Genomic DNA, 20,600 nt, shown 5'->3' with positions numbered 1-20,600 from the left:
ATACTTTAATTACATTAAAAATTATTCTTGTTACCTATCCAAGTACAGTGTCTTTAATATGAATGCAAATATGAAATGGATTCCTAAATTTGTGAAGAATAATTTTTTGGGACCAAAACAAATATGGGTACCAAAAGGTCAATTTTGAATATTTGTTTTAGGTTTGTTTGAAAGCCTCCAAAGAAAGTGGTACTAGTGGTCCCAATCAATCAAAGTTTGTGAATTATTCGAAGAAGGACGGTGACTTAGTAACCTTTGGTGGTAAAGGGTAAAATAATTGGTGAGGGTACCATAGGTAAAATGACATTTGTACTCTTATTGAAAATGTACTTTTTGTTGATGGTTTAAAGCATGGCTTATCAACCTGACAAAGATTTTAGAGTTATATTTGATAAAAAATAATTGCATAATTGAGAATAGTAGTGATAGAAAAGTTTTGTTTGTTGGAAATAGAGATAACAATGTGTACACTATTGATTCAAAGGATTATCCTACAAATAATGAATGTCTTTCGACTTTGCATGATAATTCTTGGCTTGACATAGAAGATTAGAACGTGCTAATATGCACTTATTTCAAATATCTCGAAAAATTCATTAGTTGCGGGTCTTCCTAAATTTAAATTTGAAAAACATAAAATTTGTGAGGATTGTTAAATGCTTAAGCAAACCAATTTCGCTTTCAAATTTAAAAATGTGTTTTCTACATCTTCAACTATTACAAGTTGATTTATTTGGCCCTTTTAAAATACCTAGTTAGGAAGGGAATGACTATGATTTTTCGAGATTTACTTGGGTTTCGATGATAAAACATAATAATGACGTCTTGAAAAGATTTGCTAGTTTTGTAAAAAGAGTTTTTTTTTTATTACTAGGAGTGTTAATGGAGGAGAATTTGACACGGTAGCATTTGAAAAAAATTTGTGAAGATAATGGTTTTTCTCATGACTGCTCGACTCCTCGACAAAATGGTGTGGTTGAAAAGAAAAATCGTACTTTACACGAATTTGCTATATCAATGCTAAACGGGTATGACTTACCAAAATATTTTTTTTGGACGGAATCCGTTAATACCGCTTTCAAATAGAGTTTTAATTAGACCCTCCTCAGATAAAACTCCTTGTGAATTTGGCATAATCAAATCCCAAATATTGGGTATTTAAAAGTTTTTTATTTTGAAAAACTGGAAATAGAAAATTTTGATTCTATTGGTATTTTTCTTGGTTATTCCTCTAAAGTTCATAGAGTTTTTAACGAGAGAATTTTAGTTATGAGGAAATCTATGCATGTGTATTGGATGAATCTTGTAATAATATTCCTAATGAGTCTATTTACCGTCATGATTGAGAAAGAAATTCTGTAATTTTACTTGTGAGTGACAAAATGAAAGAAACTGTTTCGGAAAAAGTAAACTGAGATGAGAAGGAGAATGAAGGTTCTTCATCAATGCTAGAAGAATGGAGGTATGTCTTATCTCATCTCAAGGACTATATTATTGGCGATCTCGAACAAGGTGTGAAAACTCGTCCTTCTATTAATTTTTTTTTAATAATCTTACATTTATTTCTCAAACTGAAGCAAAAAATCTTAAGGATGCAAAAAATGATGAGTTTTGGATTTTAGCTGCGCAACAACTCTAAATCAACTTGAAATGAACAAAATTTGGGAATTAGTCCCTAGGCCCTCTAGTATTTTCATTATTGGAACTGTTTTTAGAAATAAAATTGATGCAAATTGGAATATCGTTGGCAATAAAGCTTGACTTATAGCTCAAGGTTAATGTCGGGAGGGAAGGTATAGACTATGAAGAAACTTTTGCACCCGTCGCTAGATTAGAAGCTATTAGAATGTTACTCGCTTTTAATCCTTACGAAAATTTTATATTGTATCAAATGGATGCGAAAAGTGCATTCTTAAATGGTTATATTATGGAGGAAGTTTATGTAGAACAACCTCCCGTATTTGGAAATTTTTATTTTCCGCCGATGCATATAAGTTTTAAAAGGCTCTTGATGGCTTAAAACAAGCTCCAACTTGGTACGATAGACTTGTTAATTTTCTCAGTGGGAATGATTTTAAAATGAGTAAACTCGACACTACTCTTATTGTTAAAATTAAAGAAATTGATAGGCTACTAATCGTTCTTTATATCAAGAGAGTTGATGAGTATGATGGGAGGGCTCAGTTTCTTTCTTGGAATTCAAATCAAACAACTCAAAACGGTATCTTCATAAATAAGAGAAATACACTAAAGATTTACTCAAAAGATTCAAGTTCAACGAAGGTAAGATTGCAAAAACTCCAATGAGCACATCCACTAAGCTTGACAAGGATGAAAAAGGTAAATGTGTGGATATTAAATCTTATAGAGGTACGATTCGGTCGCCAGTAGACCCGATATTATGTTCAGTGTATGTTTTTGTGCTAGGTTTCAATCTTGTCCTAGAGCATCTCATTTACATGCAATTAAAAGAATATTTAAATATTTGCTTGAGACTATTAACTTAGGAGCGTAGTATCATAGAAAGGCTGAGTTTAAATTGTTAGGATATTCTTATGCGGATTTTGCTAGAAATTTACTTGATCGTAAAAGTACCGGTGGAACTCATCAATTTCATGGCAGTTCATTAGTTTCTTGGTTTAGTAAAAAGCAAAATTCGGTTGCCTTAGCTACTACCGAAGCGGAATATATTACGGTTGCCAGTTGTTGTGCTCAAATTCTTTGGATGAAACAAACTATTGGGGATTTTTTATTAAAATTTGATAGTGTGCCAATATTTTGTGATACTATTATGCCGTCAATTTAACCAAAAATCATATTCATCGTTCTTAAAACTAAACATATTGACTTGGACGTCATTGTATTAGAGAGCAGGTACAAAATTGACATATTATTCTTGATTTTGTAAGCTTTACTAATCAATTAGCTGATATTTTCACCAATCCAATAAATTTTTTAAAAAATAGGCTTAAGTTTGGTATTATTAGTTGTGATATATGTTGCTGAATTTTATAATCTTGTTTATAATTTTTGAAAGCATATTCTCCGAGAGCCATTATGTCATTCTTAATTTATCATTTTTCAATTGTTCTTTTTTATGATTCCAAAGCGGATGAAAATTAAGAAAGATATGTTCTAAGTTTGTTGTTTTGTAATTTATGAATCACTTCGTTGTTGTGATGTTTCATAATTTATTGAGGCATAAATACAGAGGGAGAATATGCTCTTGAGTGAATTTCAAGTACGAAATTTATGATAATACATTAAAATGCATCGATATTATTATTTGGACATGTATTATTTAGGTTTATGAATTTCCTACCATCTTTCTTGAAATCATCTTAAAAAAAAAAGCTATTGTTGGCTTTTGGCCCACAGTCTAATTAATTGATGTTTTGATGATAACAAACNTGAAAAAAATTTGTGAAGATAATGGTTTTTCTCATGACTGCTCGACTCCTCGACAAAATGGTGTGGTTGAAAAGAAAAATCGTACTTTACACGAATTTGCTATATCAATGCTAAACGGGTATGACTTATCAAAATATTTTTTTTGGACGGAATCCGTTAATACCGCTTTCAAATAGAGTTTTAATTAGACCCTCCTCAGATAAAACTCCTTGTGAATTTGGCATAATCAAATCTCAAATATTGGGTATTTAAAAGTTTTTTATTTTGAAAAACTGGAAATAGAAAATTTTGATTCTATTGGNGAGAAAAAACGAAGAAGTTGCAGTCGAAAAAAGATACGTGACGTGATAATGTGACGGTAAAATTGACATCATGGACCAATCAAAGTATGACATTTATTTCAGGAGTATCGAAGGGTGGAGTTTCAATTTACTTTTTAAAAAATAGAAATAAAATTACTTATACATCCTATATAATTTGAATTATAAAAAATATTTTTAAAAAAATCTAAATTCAAATTGATTTTTATTATTTTTATACTATATTATATTATTATATTATTATATTTTAAAAAAACAAAAAATAAATAAAGTTGGTTTTTTTTTTGTTGGGTACAGTATTAATAACTATTTTTGCCACTTCTCTTAAACTCATTCTCTTCTCTATATTATAACACATCATTTCCATGATTTCTTTACTAGAGTGTCCAGGGTGACTCTCCGTCTTATTTGAGTGATCAAATTATGAATCTACTGTTCTTTTTAGAGAGTTGCGGTGTGTTACTGCAAAATTCAAATACTTGTACCGGTTTGATCATAAGTCGTGGAAATAATTGAGTTTGCTCTTGAACTCGTAAAAAGAGCTGTGTAGCGGTTGGGCTCTTATTCGAGGAAAGAGTAAAGTTTGTTCCGGCTTTGAAGTAGGTGGTCGAGTTTGACTAACCTACTAAAAAACTATGGTGTTATATGTTTTAACTCTTTCTTGTTTTATCTCGAAATTGTTCGGGTGGTTTATTGCATGTTCTAAGTTTTTCATAATTGCTTAGGGGTATTTATTGAACTAATTATCATCTTTTACTCATTTTTTTTATCCTGGTTAGAGATTTTTTTTTTTTATGGATTAGATGTATAAAGGGTGGTGCGAGTGGTGATTGGGAAGGGATAAGAGATGAAGATGAGAAATATAATTCATGTCTCGACCTCGTTTGCCTATCAAGGATTTTTCATTTCTTCTTTTATTCTTTGTTTAAATGAGATTTCATCTCGACCCTTTTCAACTATTAGGGGTTTTTCACTCTCTTCTCACTCTCATTCTGCCCCGTTCTAACTATCAAGATGTGATTTTATCTCGACATAATTTATTTATTAGGTCTTTTCACATTCTCATACCGCACTGTTCCACCTATAAAGTCTTTTCATTCCCTCTTTTATTCTCTATTTAAATGGGATTTTATCTCGACCCTGTTAGCGGTCTTTTCACTCTATCTCCCATCTTTAGCTTATTTTCACTCTCTCCCATCGAAGTATTTTTACACTTTTATTTTGCTCGGAAGAGGTCTCCACAAGTTAAATGCTAGTCTTTAATAAATATCACAACCATAGTCTCTATTTCTTCCATAAAAAATTTACCATGGTCTTCTCGTTCTCACATTTTAGTGATCTAAATTTGAAAGGACAAAAAAAAAAAAAAAAAAAACATTAACAAAAATTATAATTAAAATAAAAACCACCCACGAGAAAATTAAATTAATTAAGGGCAGTTCACATTTCTTCCGGGCCCTCCATAGTAAAAGTAATTTCCCCAAACTCTATCATTTCGAGGTTGAATATTATAGCAATTTGGATTATCTGCCCAAACCTCCAAATCCGACAATGGAATCAACCTATTATCCAAATTCACAACCTTCATATTACGAAAATAAGCAGCTTTTCGGAACCCCTCGCCGGCGAAATGCCCACTCCCCATTTCCGTCGCCGTGTGAAATCCCCACGACCTCTTATTCACCACCTCTCCGCCAAACTGTGTCTTCGTTGCGTGGCTTCGAAGGTGAGTGAACAAAAACGCCGGCCAGTACCCGATCACCACTCCCGAGCCGTATTCCAACCACCAATCCCCGTGCTTCGGATCCTTTGAACAACCACAAACAACAACCCCCAATTCAATTTGGACTCATAATCTTCAAGAAAACGCATGAAATTGAAATCGGTTACCTTCCAAACCAGTAAGCTGATACTGAATTGGGCGCCGTTGTAGGAGGAAGTTGGAGCAATTGTAGCTCCAATGGCGATTCTACGGTTGGTTTGAACGAAGCCTGGACAGATTAAATTGTAGCAGCCTGTTGCTTGATATGCGTCGGACTGTTCATCCAAAAAGTTACCGTCATTTCATTTTCAATCTGATTTTGTTGATAATTTTTGTGTTTTAGTGTTCTTACCGTCCAATAAGTGAAGAATCTTGTATTGTTGTCTCCATACATCTTGGGGTAAACCTATATAGAAAAGTTAGGCATAGAATTAAAATTTGTATGGATCAGAAGATTGAATCGGTTTAGAAAGTTACCTGCCACCCAGCTTCAATGGTGTTGAGATCATGTGGTAATGTACCGGAGACGAGCCATATCTGTGAGAGGCTGAACTCGAATGGATAGTTGACCCGCGGCTTCCATACGGTCATGCTTGCCTGGGCTCCGTAGTACTGTCCTCCACTTACAAACCCCACTGCATACTGCCACCAACAAAATTTACATTCATTTCCACCTGGGTTTCCCCAAAATCTTAAAATTTACAAGGGAGGACTCTATATTTTGGAGAAAAAGACGTGAGATCCCACATATGCTAGGAAGGAGAACATCGGTTAGGGAGAATAACGAAACACCTCTTACAAGGGAGTGGAAACCTCCTGCTAGCTGAGGCTTTTTAAAAATCTTGAGGGAAGCCCGAAAGGGAAAACCCCAAAGAGGATGATATCTGCTAGCGGTGAGCTTGGGCCGTTTGGTATAGAGCAAGACATCGGGCGATGTGCCAGCGAGGAGATTGAGCCCCAAAGTGGGTGGACAAAGGCAGTGTGTCAACAAGGACGCTCGGCCCCGAAGAAAGTAGATTGGGAGGTCCCACTTTGATTGGAGAAGGAAATGATTGCAAGGGGGTGGATTGTGAGATCCCACATTGGTTGGGAGGAAACGAAACACCCTTTACAAAGGTGTGGAAGCCTCCCACTAATAGACTTGCACCCGAAAAGGAAAAGTCGAAAGAGAACAGGCCCCGAAGGGGTACATTGTGAGATCCCCACATTGGTTGGGAGAAGAACTAAACACCCTCTTTATAGGAGTGTTAAACTTCTTCTCCGGAAGGGAAAAGCCGAAAGAGAACAATATCGACTAGGTAACTGAGTTTAAGTTGGTTAAAGACTGACCTCATGACCTTTGCTGGGAGAGTCTCCGCTTGCTTTTCTTCCAAATCTCTGAACCGAACTCGCTCTCAACATATCCTCTTCTGTCGTTCTTCTGATCGGAACTGTCCCCTCTGGGCAGGATTCTCCGGACATGCTCCATAATTGGAACATTTCCGTCTCCACCTCACCGGAATGGCTCTGGTTATACGGTCTCTCCGGCGGATCCTGAAACAGCATTTCCACAATTAAAAACAAAACCCATTTCGAAAATTTAGCCTCAGATTCCTTGAACTTACCAATGGCTTCTTTCCTTTGAGCAATGGATGATCAAAAGCTAGCTGCCGATGAGTTTCAACACAATCTATAAAGTCACCATCCGGACTCTGCACCCAAATAAAAGCATCACAATCAAGCTCCAAAACAGAGGAGATTAAACAAGAGTTACAGACCTGAATGGTTTTGACAGGCAACTTGTTGATTCGGTTAAGATCAGCTTGAATAAGCTTCAATTTCTTCAACTGATTCTCCGACCGGAACGCCGCCGTATGGTTATTGGGATGGATTTTTTTGTCGGGACGACAAAACGATGAAACGACAAGAAGGGAAAAAACAAGAACAGGAAGAAGAGGACGGTGGAAAGTTTTAGAATCCATATTTAATCCGAAAAAAAAAACATGGGTCATTGTCTTTTGTGTTTGTCTTCTTTCTTTTTCTTAGTATAATATATACATATATGAGTTTTAGAGCACGGGAGCGGGAATTAACTGTTTCATTCTTTTTGTGGCTTAAAGTTGGGTCCTCTCATCTGGCAGCTGTTTCAAAAAAAAAAAAAAAAAATAATAATAATAATAAAAAGAAATTTAAAATTGGAATTGAATAGGTTATGGTTCATTCTTTTTTTTTTGTGTTTGTCCGCTGCGAATATATTTATGAAATTGTTTAGTTGAATTATTATTGAAGACGAAAAATACTTTAATTACATTAAAAATTATTCTTGTTACCTATCCAAGTACAGTGTCTTTAATATGAATGCAAATATGAAATGGATTCCTAAATTTGTGAAGAATAATTTTTTGGGACCAAAACAAATATGGGTACCAAAAGGTCAATTTTGAATATTTGTTTTAGGTTTGTTTGAAAGCCTCCAAAGAAAGTGGTACTAGTGGTCCCAATCAATCAAAGTTTGTGAATTATTCGAAGAAGGACGGTGACTTAGTAACCTTTGGTGGTAAAGGGTAAAATAATTGGTGAGGGTACCATAGGTAAAATGACATTTGTACTCTTATTGAAAATGTACTTTTTGTTGATGGTTTAAAGCATGGCTTATCAACCTGACAAAGATTTTAGAGTTATATTTGATAAAAAATAATTGCATAATTGAGAATAGTAGTGATAGAAAAGTTTTGTTTGTTGGAAATAGAGATAACAATGTGTACACTATTGATTCAAAGGATTATCCTACAAATAATGAATGTCTTTCGACTTTGCATGATAATTCTTGGCTTGACATAGAAGATTAGAACGTGCTAATATGCACTTATTTCAAATATCTCGAAAAATTCATTAGTTGCGGGTCTTCCTAAATTTAAATTTGAAAAACATAAAATTTGTGAGGATTGTTAAATGCTTAAGCAAACCAATTTCGCTTTCAAATTTAAAAATGTGTTTTCTACATCTTCAACTATTACAAGTTGATTTATTTGGCCCTTTTAAAATACCTAGTTAGGAAGGGAATGACTATGATTTTTCGAGATTTACTTGGGTTTCGATGATAAAACATAATAATGACGTCTTGAAAAGATTTGCTAGTTTTGTAAAAAGAGTTTTTTTTTTATTACTAGGAGTGTTAATGGAGGAGAATTTGACACGGTAGCATTTGAAAAAAATTTGTGAAGATAATGGTTTTTCTCATGACTGCTCGACTCCTCGACAAAATGGTGTGGTTGAAAAGAAAAATCGTACTTTACACGAATTTGCTATATCAATGCTAAACGGGTATGACTTACCAAAATATTTTTTTTGGACGGAATCCGTTAATACCGCTTTCAAATAGAGTTTTAATTAGACCCTCCTCAGATAAAACTCCTTGTGAATTTGGCATAATCAAATCCCAAATATTGGGTATTTAAAAGTTTTTTATTTTGAAAAACTGGAAATAGAAAATTTTGATTCTATTGGTATTTTTCTTGGTTATTCCTCTAAAGTTCATAGAGTTTTTAACGAGAGAATTTTAGTTATGAGGAAATCTATGCATGTGTATTGGATGAATCTTGTAATAATATTCCTAATGAGTCTATTTACCGTCATGATTGAGAAAGAAATTCTGTAATTTTACTTGTGAGTGACAAAATGAAAGAAACTGTTTCGGAAAAAGTAAACTGAGATGAGAAGGAGAATGAAGGTTCTTCATCAATGCTAGAAGAATGGAGGTATGTCTTATCTCATCTCAAGGACTATATTATTGGCGATCTCGAACAAGGTGTGAAAACTCGTCCTTCTATTAATTTTTTTTTAATAATCTTACATTTATTTCTCAAACTGAAGCAAAAAATCTTAAGGATGCAAAAAATGATGAGTTTTGGATTTTAGCTGCGCAACAACTCTAAATCAACTTGAAATGAACAAAATTTGGGAATTAGTCCCTAGGCCCTCTAGTATTTTCATTATTGGAACTGTTTTTAGAAATAAAATTGATGCAAATTGGAATATCGTTGGCAATAAAGCTTGACTTATAGCTCAAGGTTAATGTCGGGAGGGAAGGTATAGACTATGAAGAAACTTTTGCACCCGTCGCTAGATTAGAAGCTATTAGAATGTTACTCGCTTTTAATCCTTACGAAAATTTTATATTGTATCAAATGGATGCGAAAAGTGCATTCTTAAATGGTTATATTATGGAGGAAGTTTATGTAGAACAACCTCCCGTATTTGGAAATTTTTATTTTCCGCCGATGCATATAAGTTTTAAAAGGCTCTTGATGGCTTAAAACAAGCTCCAACTTGGTACGATAGACTTGTTAATTTTCTCAGTGGGAATGATTTTAAAATGAGTAAACTCGACACTACTCTTATTGTTAAAATTAAAGAAATTGATAGGCTACTAATCGTTCTTTATATCAAGAGAGTTGATGAGTATGATGGGAGGGCTCAGTTTCTTTCTTGGAATTCAAATCAAACAACTCAAAACGGTATCTTCATAAATAAGAGAAATACACTAAAGATTTACTCAAAAGATTCAAGTTCAACGAAGGTAAGATTGCAAAAACTCCAATGAGCACATCCACTAAGCTTGACAAGGATGAAAAAGGTAAATGTGTGGATATTAAATCTTATAGAGGTACGATTCGGTCGCCAGTAGACCCGATATTATGTTCAGTGTATGTTTTTGTGCTAGGTTTCAATCTTGTCCTAGAGCATCTCATTTACATGCAATTAAAAGAATATTTAAATATTTGCTTGAGACTATTAACTTAGGAGCGTAGTATCATAGAAAGGCTGAGTTTAAATTGTTAGGATATTCTTATGCGGATTTTGCTAGAAATTTACTTGATCGTAAAAGTACCGGTGGAACTCGTCAATTTCATGGCAGTTCATTAGTTTCTTGGTTTAGTAAAAAGCAAAATTCGGTTGCCTTAGCTACTACCGAAGCGGAATATATTACGGTTGCCAGTTGTTGTGCTCAAATTCTTTGGATGAAACAAACTATTGGGGATTTTTTATTAAAATTTGATAGTGTGCCAATATTTTGTGATACTATTATGCCGTCAATTTAACCAAAAATCATATTCATCGTTCTTAAAACTAAACATATTGACTTGGACGTCATTGTATTAGAGAGCAGGTACAAAATTGACATATTATTCTTGATTTTGTAAGCTTTACTAATCAATTAGCTGATATTTTCACCAATCCAATAAATTTTTTAAAAAATAGGCTTAAGTTTGGTATTATTAGTTGTGATATATGTTGCTGAATTTTATAATCTTGTTTATAATTTTTGAAAGCATATTCTCCGAGAGCCATTATGTCATTCTTAATTTATCATTTTTCAATTGTTCTTTTTTATGATTCCAAAGCGGATGAAAATTAAGAAAGATATGTTCTAAGTTTGTTGTTTTGTAATTTATGAATCACTTCGTTGTTGTGATGTTTCATAATTTATTGAGGCATAAATACAGAGGGAGAATATGCTCTTGAGTGAATTTCAAGTACGAAATTTATGATAATACATTAAAATGCATCGATATTATTATTTGGACATGTATTATTTAGGTTTATGAATTTCCTACCATCTTTCTTGAAATCATCTTAAAAAAAAAAGCTATTGTTGGCTTTTGGCCCACAGTCTAATTAATTGATGTTTTGATGATAACAAACCTACACTCTCATAATCTAATTAATTATGTTTTGATGATAACAAACCTATACTTAATTATTAACAAACTATCTGTATTTTGAATCGTATATGTAAGGTTGAGAATAACGATTTCAACCCCTTTTTCAATCACTCAAATCAGAGAAAAAACGAAGAAGTTGCAGTCGAAAAAAGATACGTGACGTGATAATGTGACGGTAAAATTGACATCATGGACCAATCAAAGTATGACATTTATTTCAGGAGTATCGAAGGGTGGAGTTTCAATTTACTTTTTAAAAAATAGAAATAAAATTACTTATACATCCTATATAATTTGAATTATAAAAAATATTTTTAAAAAAATCTAAATTCAAATTGATTTTTATTATTTTTATACTATATTATATTATTATATTATTATATTTTAAAAAAACAAAAAATAAATAAAGTTGGTTTTTTTTTGTTGGGTACAGTATTAATAACTATTTTTGCCACTTCTCTTAAACTCATTCTCTTCTCTATATTATAACACATCATTTCCATGATTTCTTTACTAGAGTGTCCAGGGTGACTCTCCGTCTTATTTGAGTGATCAAATTATGAATCTACTGTTCTTTTTAGAGAGTTGCGGTGTGTTACTGCAAAATTCAAATACTTGTACCGGTTTGATCATAAGTCGTGGAAATAATTGAGTTTGCTCTTGAACTCGTAAAAAGAGCTGTGTAGCGGTTGGGCTCTTATTCGAGGAAAGAGTAAAGTTTGTTCCGGCTTTGAAGTAGGTGGTCGAGTTTGACTAACCTACTAAAAAACTATGGTGTTATATGTTTTAACTCTTTCTTGTTTTATCTCGAAATTGTTCGGGTGGTTTATTGCATGTTCTAAGTTTTTCATAATTGCTTAGGGGTATTTATTGAACTATTCTATTGTAATTATCATCTTCTACTCATTTTTTTTATCCTAGTTAGAGATTTTTTTTTTTTATGGATTAGATGTATAAAGGGTGGTGCGAGTGGTGATTGGGAAGGGATAAGAGATGAAGATGAGAAATATAATTCATGTCTCGACCTCGTTTGCCTATCAAGGATTTTTCATTTCTTCTTTTATTCTTTGTTTAAATGAGATTTCATCTCGACCCTTTTCAACTATTAGGGGTTTTTCACTCTCTTCTCACTCTCATTCTGCCCCGTTCTAACTATCAAGATGTGATTTTATCTCGACATAATTTATTTATTAGGTCTTTTCACATTCTCATACCGCACTGTTCCACCTATAAAGTCTTTTCATTCCCTCTTTTATTCTCTATTTAAATGGGATTTTATCTCGACCCTGTTAGCGGTCTTTTCACTCTATCTCCCATCTTTAGCTTATTTTCACTCTCTCCCATCGAAGTATTTTTACACTTTTATTTTGCTCGGAAGAGGTCTCCACAAGTTAAATGCTAGTCTTTAATAAATATCACAACCATAGTCTCTATTTCTTCCATAAAAAATTTACCATGGTCTTCTCGTTCTCACATTTTAGTGATCTAAATTTGAAAGGACAAAAAAAAAAAAAAAAAAAACATTAACAAAAATTATAATTAAAATAAAAACCACCCACGAGAAAATTAAATTAATTAAGGGCAGTTCACATTTCTTCCGGGCCCTCCATAGTAAAAGTAATTTCCCCAAACTCTATCATTTCGAGGTTGAATATTATAGCAATTTGGATTATCTGCCCAAACCTCCAAATCCGACAATGGAATCAACCTATTATCCAAATTCACAACCTTCATATTACGAAAATAAGCAGCTTTTCGGAACCCCTCGCCGGCGAAATGCCCACTCCCCATTTCCGTCGCCGTGTGAAATCCCCACGACCTCTTATTCACCACCTCTCCGCCAAACTGTGTCTTCGTTGCGTGGCTTCGAAGGTGAGTGAACAAAAACGCCGGCCAGTACCCGATCACCACTCCCGAGCCGTATTCCAACCACCAATCCCCGTGCTTCGGATCCTTTGAACAACCACAAACAACAACCCCCAATTNTGACTAACCTACTAAAAAACTATGGTGTTATATGTTTTAACTCTTTCTTGTTTTATCTCGAAATTGTTCGGGTGGTTTATTGCATGTTCTAAGTTTTTCATAATTGCTTAGGGGTATTTATTGAACTAATTATCATCTTCTACTCATTTTTTTTATCCTGGTTAGAGATTTTTTTTTTTTTTATGGATTAGATGTATAAAGGGTGGTGCGAGTGGTGATTGGGAAGGGATAAGAGATGAAGATGAGAAATATAATTCATGTCTCGACCTCGTTTGCCTATCAAGGATTTTTCATTTCTTCTTTTATTCTTTGTTTAAATGAGATTTCATCTCGACCCTTTTCAACTATTAGGGGTTTTTCACTCTCTTCTCACTCTCATTCTGCCCCGTTCTAACTATCAAGATGTGATTTTATCTCGACATAATTTATTTATTAGGTCTTTTCACATTCTCATACCGCACTGTTCCACCTATAAAGTCTTTTCATTCCCTCTTTTATTCTCTATTTAAATGGGATTTTATCTCGACCCTGTTAGCGGTCTTTTCACTCTATCTCCCATCTTTAGCTTATTTTCACTCTCTCCCATCGAAGTATTTTTACACTTTTATTTTGCTCGGAAGAGGTCTCCACAAGTTAAATGCTAGTCTTTAATAAATATCACAACCATAGTCTCTATTTCTTCCATAAAAAATTTACCATGGTCTTCTCGTTCTCACATTTTAGTGATCTAAATTTGAAAGAAAAAAAAAAAAAAAAAAAAAAACATTAACAAAAATTATAATTAAAATAAAAACCACCCACGAGAAAATTAAATTAATTAAGGGCAGTTCACATTTCTTCCGGGCCCTCCATAGTAAAAGTAATTTCCCCAAACTCTATCATTTCGAGGTTGAATATTATAGCAATTTGGATTATCTGCCCAAACCTCCAAATCCGACAATGGAATCAACCTATTATCCAAATTCACAACCTTCATATTACGAAAATAAGCAGCTTTTCGGAACCCCTCGCCGGCGAAATGCCCACTCCCCATTTCCGTCGCCGTGTGAAATCCCCACGACCTCTTATTCACCACCTCTCCGCCAAACTGTGTCTTCGTTGCGTGGCTTCGAAGGTGAGTGAACAAAAACGCCGGCCAGTACCCGATCACCACTCCCGAGCCGTATTCCAACCACCAATCCCCGTGCTTCGGATCCTTTGAACAACCACAAACAACAACCCCCAATTCAATTTGGACTCATAATCTTCAAGAAAACGCATGAAATTGAAATCGGTTACCTTCCAAACCAGTAAGCTGATACTGAATTGGGCGCCGTTGTAGGAGGAAGTTGGAGCAATTGTAGCTCCAATGGCGATTCTACGGTTGGTTTGAACGAAGCCTGGACAGATTAAATTGTAGCAGCCTGTTGCTTGATATGCGTCGGACTGTTCATCCAAAAAGTTACCGTCATTTCATTTTCAATCTGATTTTGTTGATAATTTTTGTGTTTTAGTGTTCTTACCGTCCAATAAGTGAAGAATCTTGTATTGTTGTCTCCATACATCTTGGGGTAAACCTATATAGAAAAGTTAGGCATAGAATTAAAATTTGTATGGATCAGAAGATTGAATCGGTTTAGAAAGTTACCTGCCACCCAGCTTCAATGGTGTTGAGATCATGTGGTAATGTACCGGAGACGAGCCATATCTGTGAGAGGCTGAACTCGAATGGATAGTTGACCCGCGGCTTCCATACGGTCATGCTTGCCTGGGCTCCGTAGTACTGTCCTCCACTTACAAACCCCACTGCATACTGCCACCAACAAAATTTACATTCATTTCCACCTGGGTTTCCCCAAAATCTTAAAATTTACAAGGGAGGACTCTATATTTTGGAGAAAAAGACGTGAGATCCCACATATGCTAGGAAGGAGAACATCGGTTAGGGAGAATAACGAAACACCTCTTACAAGGGAGTGGAAACCTCCTGCTAGCTGAGGCTTTTTAAAAATCTTGAGGGAAGCCCGAAAGGGAAAACCCCAAAGAGGATGATATCTGCTAGCGGTGAGCTTGGGCCGTTTGGTATAGAGCAAGACATCGGGCGATGTGCCAGCGAGGAGATTGAGCCCCAAAGTGGGTGGACAAAGGCAGTGTGTCAACAAGGACGCTCGGCCCCGAAGAAAGTAGATTGGGAGGTCCCACTTTGATTGGAGAAGGAAATGATTGCAAGGGGGTGGATTGTGAGATCCCACATTGGTTGGGAGGAAACGAAACACCCTTTACAAAGGTGTGGAAGCCTCCCACTAATAGACTTGCACCCGAAAAGGAAAAGTCGAAAGAGAACAGGCCCCGAAGGGGTACATTGTGAGATCCCCACATTGGTTGGGAGAAGAACTAAACACCCTCTTTATAGGAGTGTTAAACTTCTTCTCCGGAAGGGAAAAGCCGAAAGAGAACAATATCGACTAGGTAACTGAGTTTAAGTTGGTTAAAGACTGACCTCATGACCTTTGCTGGGAGAGTCTCCGCTTGCTTTTCTTCCAAATCTCTGAACCGAACTCGCTCTCAACATATCCTCTTCTGTCGTTCTTCTGATCGGAACTGTCCCCTCTGGGCAGGATTCTCCGGACATGCTCCATAATTGGAACATTTCCGTCTCCACCTCACCGGAATGGCTCTGGTTATACGGTCTCTCCGGCGGATCCTGAAACAGCATTTCCACAATTAAAAACAAAACCCATTTCGAAAATTTAGCCTCAGATTCCTTGAACTTACCAATGGCTTCTTTCCTTTGAGCAATGGATGATCAAAAGCTAGCTGCCGATGAGTTTCAACACAATCTATAAAGTCACCATCCGGACTCTGCACCCAAATAAAAGCATCACAATCAAGCTCCAAAACAGAGGAGATTAAACAAGAGTTACAGACCTGAATGGTTTTGACAGGCAACTTGTTGATTCGGTTAAGATCAGCTTGAATAAGCTTCAATTTCTTCAACTGATTCTCCGACCGGAACGCCGCCGTATGGTTATTGGGATGGATTTTTTTGTCGGGACGACAAAACGATGAAACGACAAGAAGGGAAAAAACAAGAACAGGAAGAAGAGGACGGTGGAAAGTTTTAGAATCCATATTTAATCCGAAAAAAAAAACATGGGTCATTGTCTTTTGTGTTTGTCTTCTTTCTTTTTCTTAGTATAATATATACATATATGAGTTTTAGAGCACGGGAGCGGGAATTAACTGTTTCATTCTTTTTGTGGCTTAAAGTTGGGTCCTCTCATCTGGCAGCTGTTTCAACAAAAAAAAAAAAAAATAATAATAATAATAAAAAGAAATTTAAAATTGGAATTGAATAGGTTATGGTTCATTCTTTTTTTTTTGTGTTTGTCCGCTGCGAATATATTTATGAAATTGTTTAGTTGAATTATTATTGAAGACGAAAAATACTTTAATTACATTAAAAATTATTCTTGTTACCTATCCAAGTACAGTGTCTTTAATATGAATGCAAATATGAAATGGATTCCTAAATTTGTGAAGAATAATTTTTTGGGACCAAAACAAATATGGGTACCAAAAGGTCAATTTTGAATATTTGTTTTAGGTTTGTTTGAAAGCCTCCAAAGAAAGTGGTACTAGTGGTCCCAATCAATCAAAGTTTGTGAATTATTCGAAGAAGGACGGTGACTTAGTAACCTTTGGTGGTAAAGGGTAAAATAATTGGTGAGGGTACCATAGGTAAAATGACATTTGTACTCTTATTGAAAATGTACTTTTTGTTGATGGTTTAAAGCATGGCTTATCAACCTGACAAAGATTTTAGAGTTATATTTGATAAAAAATAATTGCATAATTGAGAATAGTAGTGATAGAAAAGTTTTGTTTGTTGGAAATAGAGATAACAATGTGTACACTATTGATTCAAAGGATTATCCTACAAATAATGAATGTCTTTCGACTTTGCATGATAATTCTTGGCTTGACATAGAAGATTAGAACGTGCTAATATGCACTTATTTCAAATATCTCGAAAAATTCATTAGTTGCGGGTCTTCCTAAATTTAAATTTGAAAAACATAAAATTTGTGAGGATTGTTAAATGCTTAAGCAAACCAATTTCGCTTTCAAATTTAAAAATGTGTTTTCTACATCTTCAACTATTACAAGTTGATTTATTTGGCCCTTTTAAAATACCTAGTTAGGAAGGGAATGACTATGATTTTTCGAGATTTACTTGGGTTTCGATGATAAAACATAATAATGACGTCTTGAAAAGATTTGCTAGTTTTGTAAAAAGAGTTTTTTTTTTATTACTAGGAGTGTTAATGGAGGAGAATTTGACACGGTAGCATTTGAAAAAAATTTGTGAAGATAATGGTTTTTCTCATGACTGCTCGACTCCTCGACAAAATGGTGTGGTTGAAAAGAAAAATCGTACTTTACACGAATTTGCTATATCAATGCTAAACGGGTATGACTTACCAAAATATTTTTTTTGGACGGAATCCGTTAATACCGCTTTCAAATAGAGTTTTAATTAGACCCTCCTCAGATAAAACTCCTTGTGAATTTGGCATAATCAAATCCCAAATATTGGGTATTTAAAAGTTTTTTATTTTGAAAAACTGGAAATAGAAAATTTTGATTCTATTGGTATTTTTCTTGGTTATTCCTCTAAAGTTCATAGAGTTTTTAACGAGAGAATTTTAGTTATGAGGAAATCTATGCATGTGTATTGGATGAATCTTGTAATAATATTCCTAATGAGTCTATTTACCGTCATGATTGAGAAAGAAATTCTGTAATTTTACTTGTGAGTGACAAAATGAAAGAAACTGTTTCGGAAAAAGTAAACTGAGATGAGAAGGAGAATGAAGGTTCTTCATCAATGCTAGAAGAATGGAGGTATGTCTTATCTCATCTCAAGGACTATATTATTGGCGATCTCGAACAAGGTGTGAAAACTCGTCCTTCTATTAATTTTTTTTTAATAATCTTACATTTATTTCTCAAACTGAAGCAAAAAATCTTAAGGATGCAAAAAATGATGAGTTTTGGATTTTAGCTGCGCAACAACTCTAAATCAACTTGAAATGAACAAAATTTGGGAATTAGTCCCTAGGCCCTCTAGTATTTTCATTATTGGAACTGTTTTTAGAAATAAAATTGATGCAAATTGGAATATCGTTGGCAATAAAGCTTGACTTATAGCTCAAGGTTAATGTCGGGAGGGAAGGTATAGACTATGAAGAAACTTTTGCACCCGTCGCTAGATTAGAAGCTATTAGAATGTTACTCGCTTTTAATCCTTACGAAAATTTTATATTGTATCAAATGGATGCGAAAAGTGCATTCTTAAATGGTTATATTATGGAGGAAGTTTATGTAGAACAACCTCCCGTATTTGGAAATTTTTATTTTCCGCCGATGCATATAAGTTTTAAAAGGCTCTTGATGGCTTAAAACAAGCTCCAACTTGGTACGATAGACTTGTTAATTTTCTCAGTGGGAATGATTTTAAAATGAGTAAACTCGACACTACTCTTATTGTTAAAATTAAAGAAATTGATAGGCTACTAATCGTTCTTTATATCAAGAGAGTTGATGAGTATGATGGGAGGGCTCAGTTTCTTTCTTGGAATTCAAATCAAACAACTCAAAACGGTATCTTCATAAATAAGAGAAATACACTAAAGATTTACTCAAAAGATTCAAGTTCAACGAAGGTAAGATTGCAAAAACTCCAATGAGCACATCCACTAAGCTTGACAAGGATGAAAAAGGTAAATGTGTGGATATTAAATCTTATAGAGGTACGATTCGGTCGCCAGTAGACCCGATATTATGTTCAGTGTATGTTTTTGTGCTAGGTTTCAATCTTGTCCTAGAGCATCTCATTTACATGCAATTAAAAGAATATTTAAATATTTGCTTGAGACTATTAACTTAGGAGCGTAGTATCATAGAAAGGCTGAGTTTAAATTGTTAGGATATTCTTATGCGGATTTTGCTAGAAATTTACTTGATCGTAAAAGTACCGGTGGAACTCGTCAATTTCATGGCAGTTCATTAGTTTCTTGGTTTAGTAAAAAGCAAAATTCGGTTGCCTTAGCTACTACCGAAGCGGAATATATTACGGTTGCCAGTTGTTGTGCTCAAATTCTTTGGATGAAACAAACTATTGGGGATTTTTTATTAAAATTTGATAGTGTGCCAATATTTTGTGATACTATTATGCCGTCAATTTAACCAAAAATCATATTCATCGTTCTTAAAACTAAACATATTGACTTGGACGTCATTGTATTAGAGAGCAGGTACAAAATTGACATATTATTCTTGATTTTGTAAGCTTTACTAATCAATTAGCTGATATTTTCACCAATCCAATAAATTTTTTAAAAAATAGGCTTAAGTTTGGTATTATTAGTTGTGATATATGTTGCTGAATTTTATAATCTTGTTTATAATTTTTGAAAGCATATTCTCCGAGAGCCATTATGTCATTCTTAATTTATCATTTTTCAATTGTTCTTTTTTATGATTCCAAAGCGGATGAAAATTAAGAAAGATATGTTCTAAGTTTGTTGTTTTGTAATTTATGAATCACTTCGTTGTTGTGATGTTTCATAATTTATTGAGGCATAAATACAGAGGGAGAATATGCTCTTGAGTGAATTTCAAGTACGAAATTTATGATAATACATTAAAATGCATCGATATTATTATTTGGACATGTATTATTTAGGTTTATGAATTTCCTACCATCTTTCTTGAAATCATCTTAAAAAAAAAAAGCTATTGTTGGCTTTTGGCCCACAGTCTAATTAATTGATGTTTTGATGATAACAAACCTACACTCTCATAATCTAATTAATTATGTTTTGATGATAACAAACCTATACTTAATTATTAACAAACTATCTGTATTTTGAATCGTATATGTAAGGTTGAGAATAACGATTTCAACCCCTTTTTCAATCACTCAAATCAGAGAAAAAACGAAGAAGTTGCAGTCGAAAAAAGATACGTGACGTGATAATGTGACGGTAAAATTGACATCATGGACCAATCAAAGTATGACATTTATTTCAGGAGTATCGAAGGGTGGAGTTTCAATTTACTTTTTAAAAAATAGAAATAAAATTACTTATACATCCTATATAATTTGAATTATAAAAAATATTTTTAAAAAAATCTAAATTCAAATTGATTTTTATTATTTTTATACTATATTATATTATTATATTATTATATTTTAAAAAAACAAAAAATAAATAAAGTTGGTTTTTTTTTGTTGGGTACAGTATTAATAACTATTTTTGCCACTTCTCTTAAACTCATTCTCTTCTCTATATTATAACACATCATTTCCATGATTTCTTTACTAGAGTGTCCAGGGTGACTCTCCGTCTTATTTGAGTGATCAAATTA

General features: G+C 34.0%; 2 protein-coding genes across 2 annotated transcripts; both read right to left on the bottom strand.

Moving 5' to 3' along the window:
* Positions 1-5,160: 5,160 nt before the first annotated feature.
* On the bottom strand, positions 5,161-7,454 carry LOC111449875. The gene is made up of 7 exons (XM_023089968.1): positions 7,251-7,454; positions 7,098-7,184; positions 6,823-7,026; positions 5,971-6,135; positions 5,846-5,899; positions 5,622-5,768; positions 5,161-5,538 (listed from the first exon to the last, which is right to left on the bottom strand). The coding sequence occupies exons 1-7, from the start codon at positions 7,452-7,454 to the stop codon at positions 5,161-5,163; spliced, it is 1,239 nt and encodes a 412-aa protein (XP_022945736.1).
* A 6,547-nt stretch (positions 7,455-14,001) lies between these two features.
* On the bottom strand, positions 14,002-16,295 carry LOC111449874. Its single transcript, XM_023089967.1, has 7 exons — positions 16,092-16,295; positions 15,939-16,025; positions 15,664-15,867; positions 14,812-14,976; positions 14,687-14,740; positions 14,463-14,609; positions 14,002-14,379 (listed from the first exon to the last, which is right to left on the bottom strand). The coding sequence occupies exons 1-7, from the start codon at positions 16,293-16,295 to the stop codon at positions 14,002-14,004; spliced, it is 1,239 nt and encodes a 412-aa protein (XP_022945735.1).
* Between the last annotated feature and the right edge of the window lie 4,305 nt (positions 16,296-20,600).

Source organism: Cucurbita moschata, unplaced genomic scaffold (genome assembly GCF_002738365.1).
Source record: "Cucurbita moschata cultivar Rifu unplaced genomic scaffold, Cmos_1.0 Cmo_Scf00011, whole genome shotgun sequence".
Lineage (NCBI taxonomy): Eukaryota > Viridiplantae > Streptophyta > Magnoliopsida > Cucurbitales > Cucurbitaceae > Cucurbita > Cucurbita moschata.
Note: the sequence above shows the minus strand (reverse complement) of the source record. Positions and strands in the feature narration are given on the sequence as shown.

What these genes read in the sequence shown, in the direction of transcription:
- LOC111449875 (XM_023089968.1), bottom strand. Translation starts at nt 7,454, where the DNA reads ATGGATTCTAAAACTTTCCACCGTCCTCTTCTTCCTGTTCTTGTTTTT. An exon ending in CTCCCAGCAAAGGTCATGAG is followed by an intron (nt 6,136 to 6,822) that starts GTCAGTCTTTAA and finishes TGTTGGTGGCAG; the next exon opens with TATGCAGTGGGGTTTGTAAG. An exon ending in GATTCTTCACTTATTGGACG is followed by an intron (nt 5,769 to 5,845) that starts GTAAGAACACTA and finishes TTGGATGAACAG; the next exon opens with TCCGACGCATATCAAGCAAC.
- LOC111449874 (XM_023089967.1), bottom strand. Translation starts at nt 16,295, where the DNA reads ATGGATTCTAAAACTTTCCACCGTCCTCTTCTTCCTGTTCTTGTTTTT. An exon ending in TGCCTGTCAAAACCATTCAG is followed by an intron (nt 16,026 to 16,091) that starts GTCTGTAACTCT and finishes ATTTGGGTGCAG; the next exon opens with AGTCCGGATGGTGACTTTAT. An exon ending in CCATTGAAGCTGGGTGGCAG is followed by an intron (nt 14,741 to 14,811) that starts GTAACTTTCTAA and finishes TTTTCTATATAG; the next exon opens with GTTTACCCCAAGATGTATGG.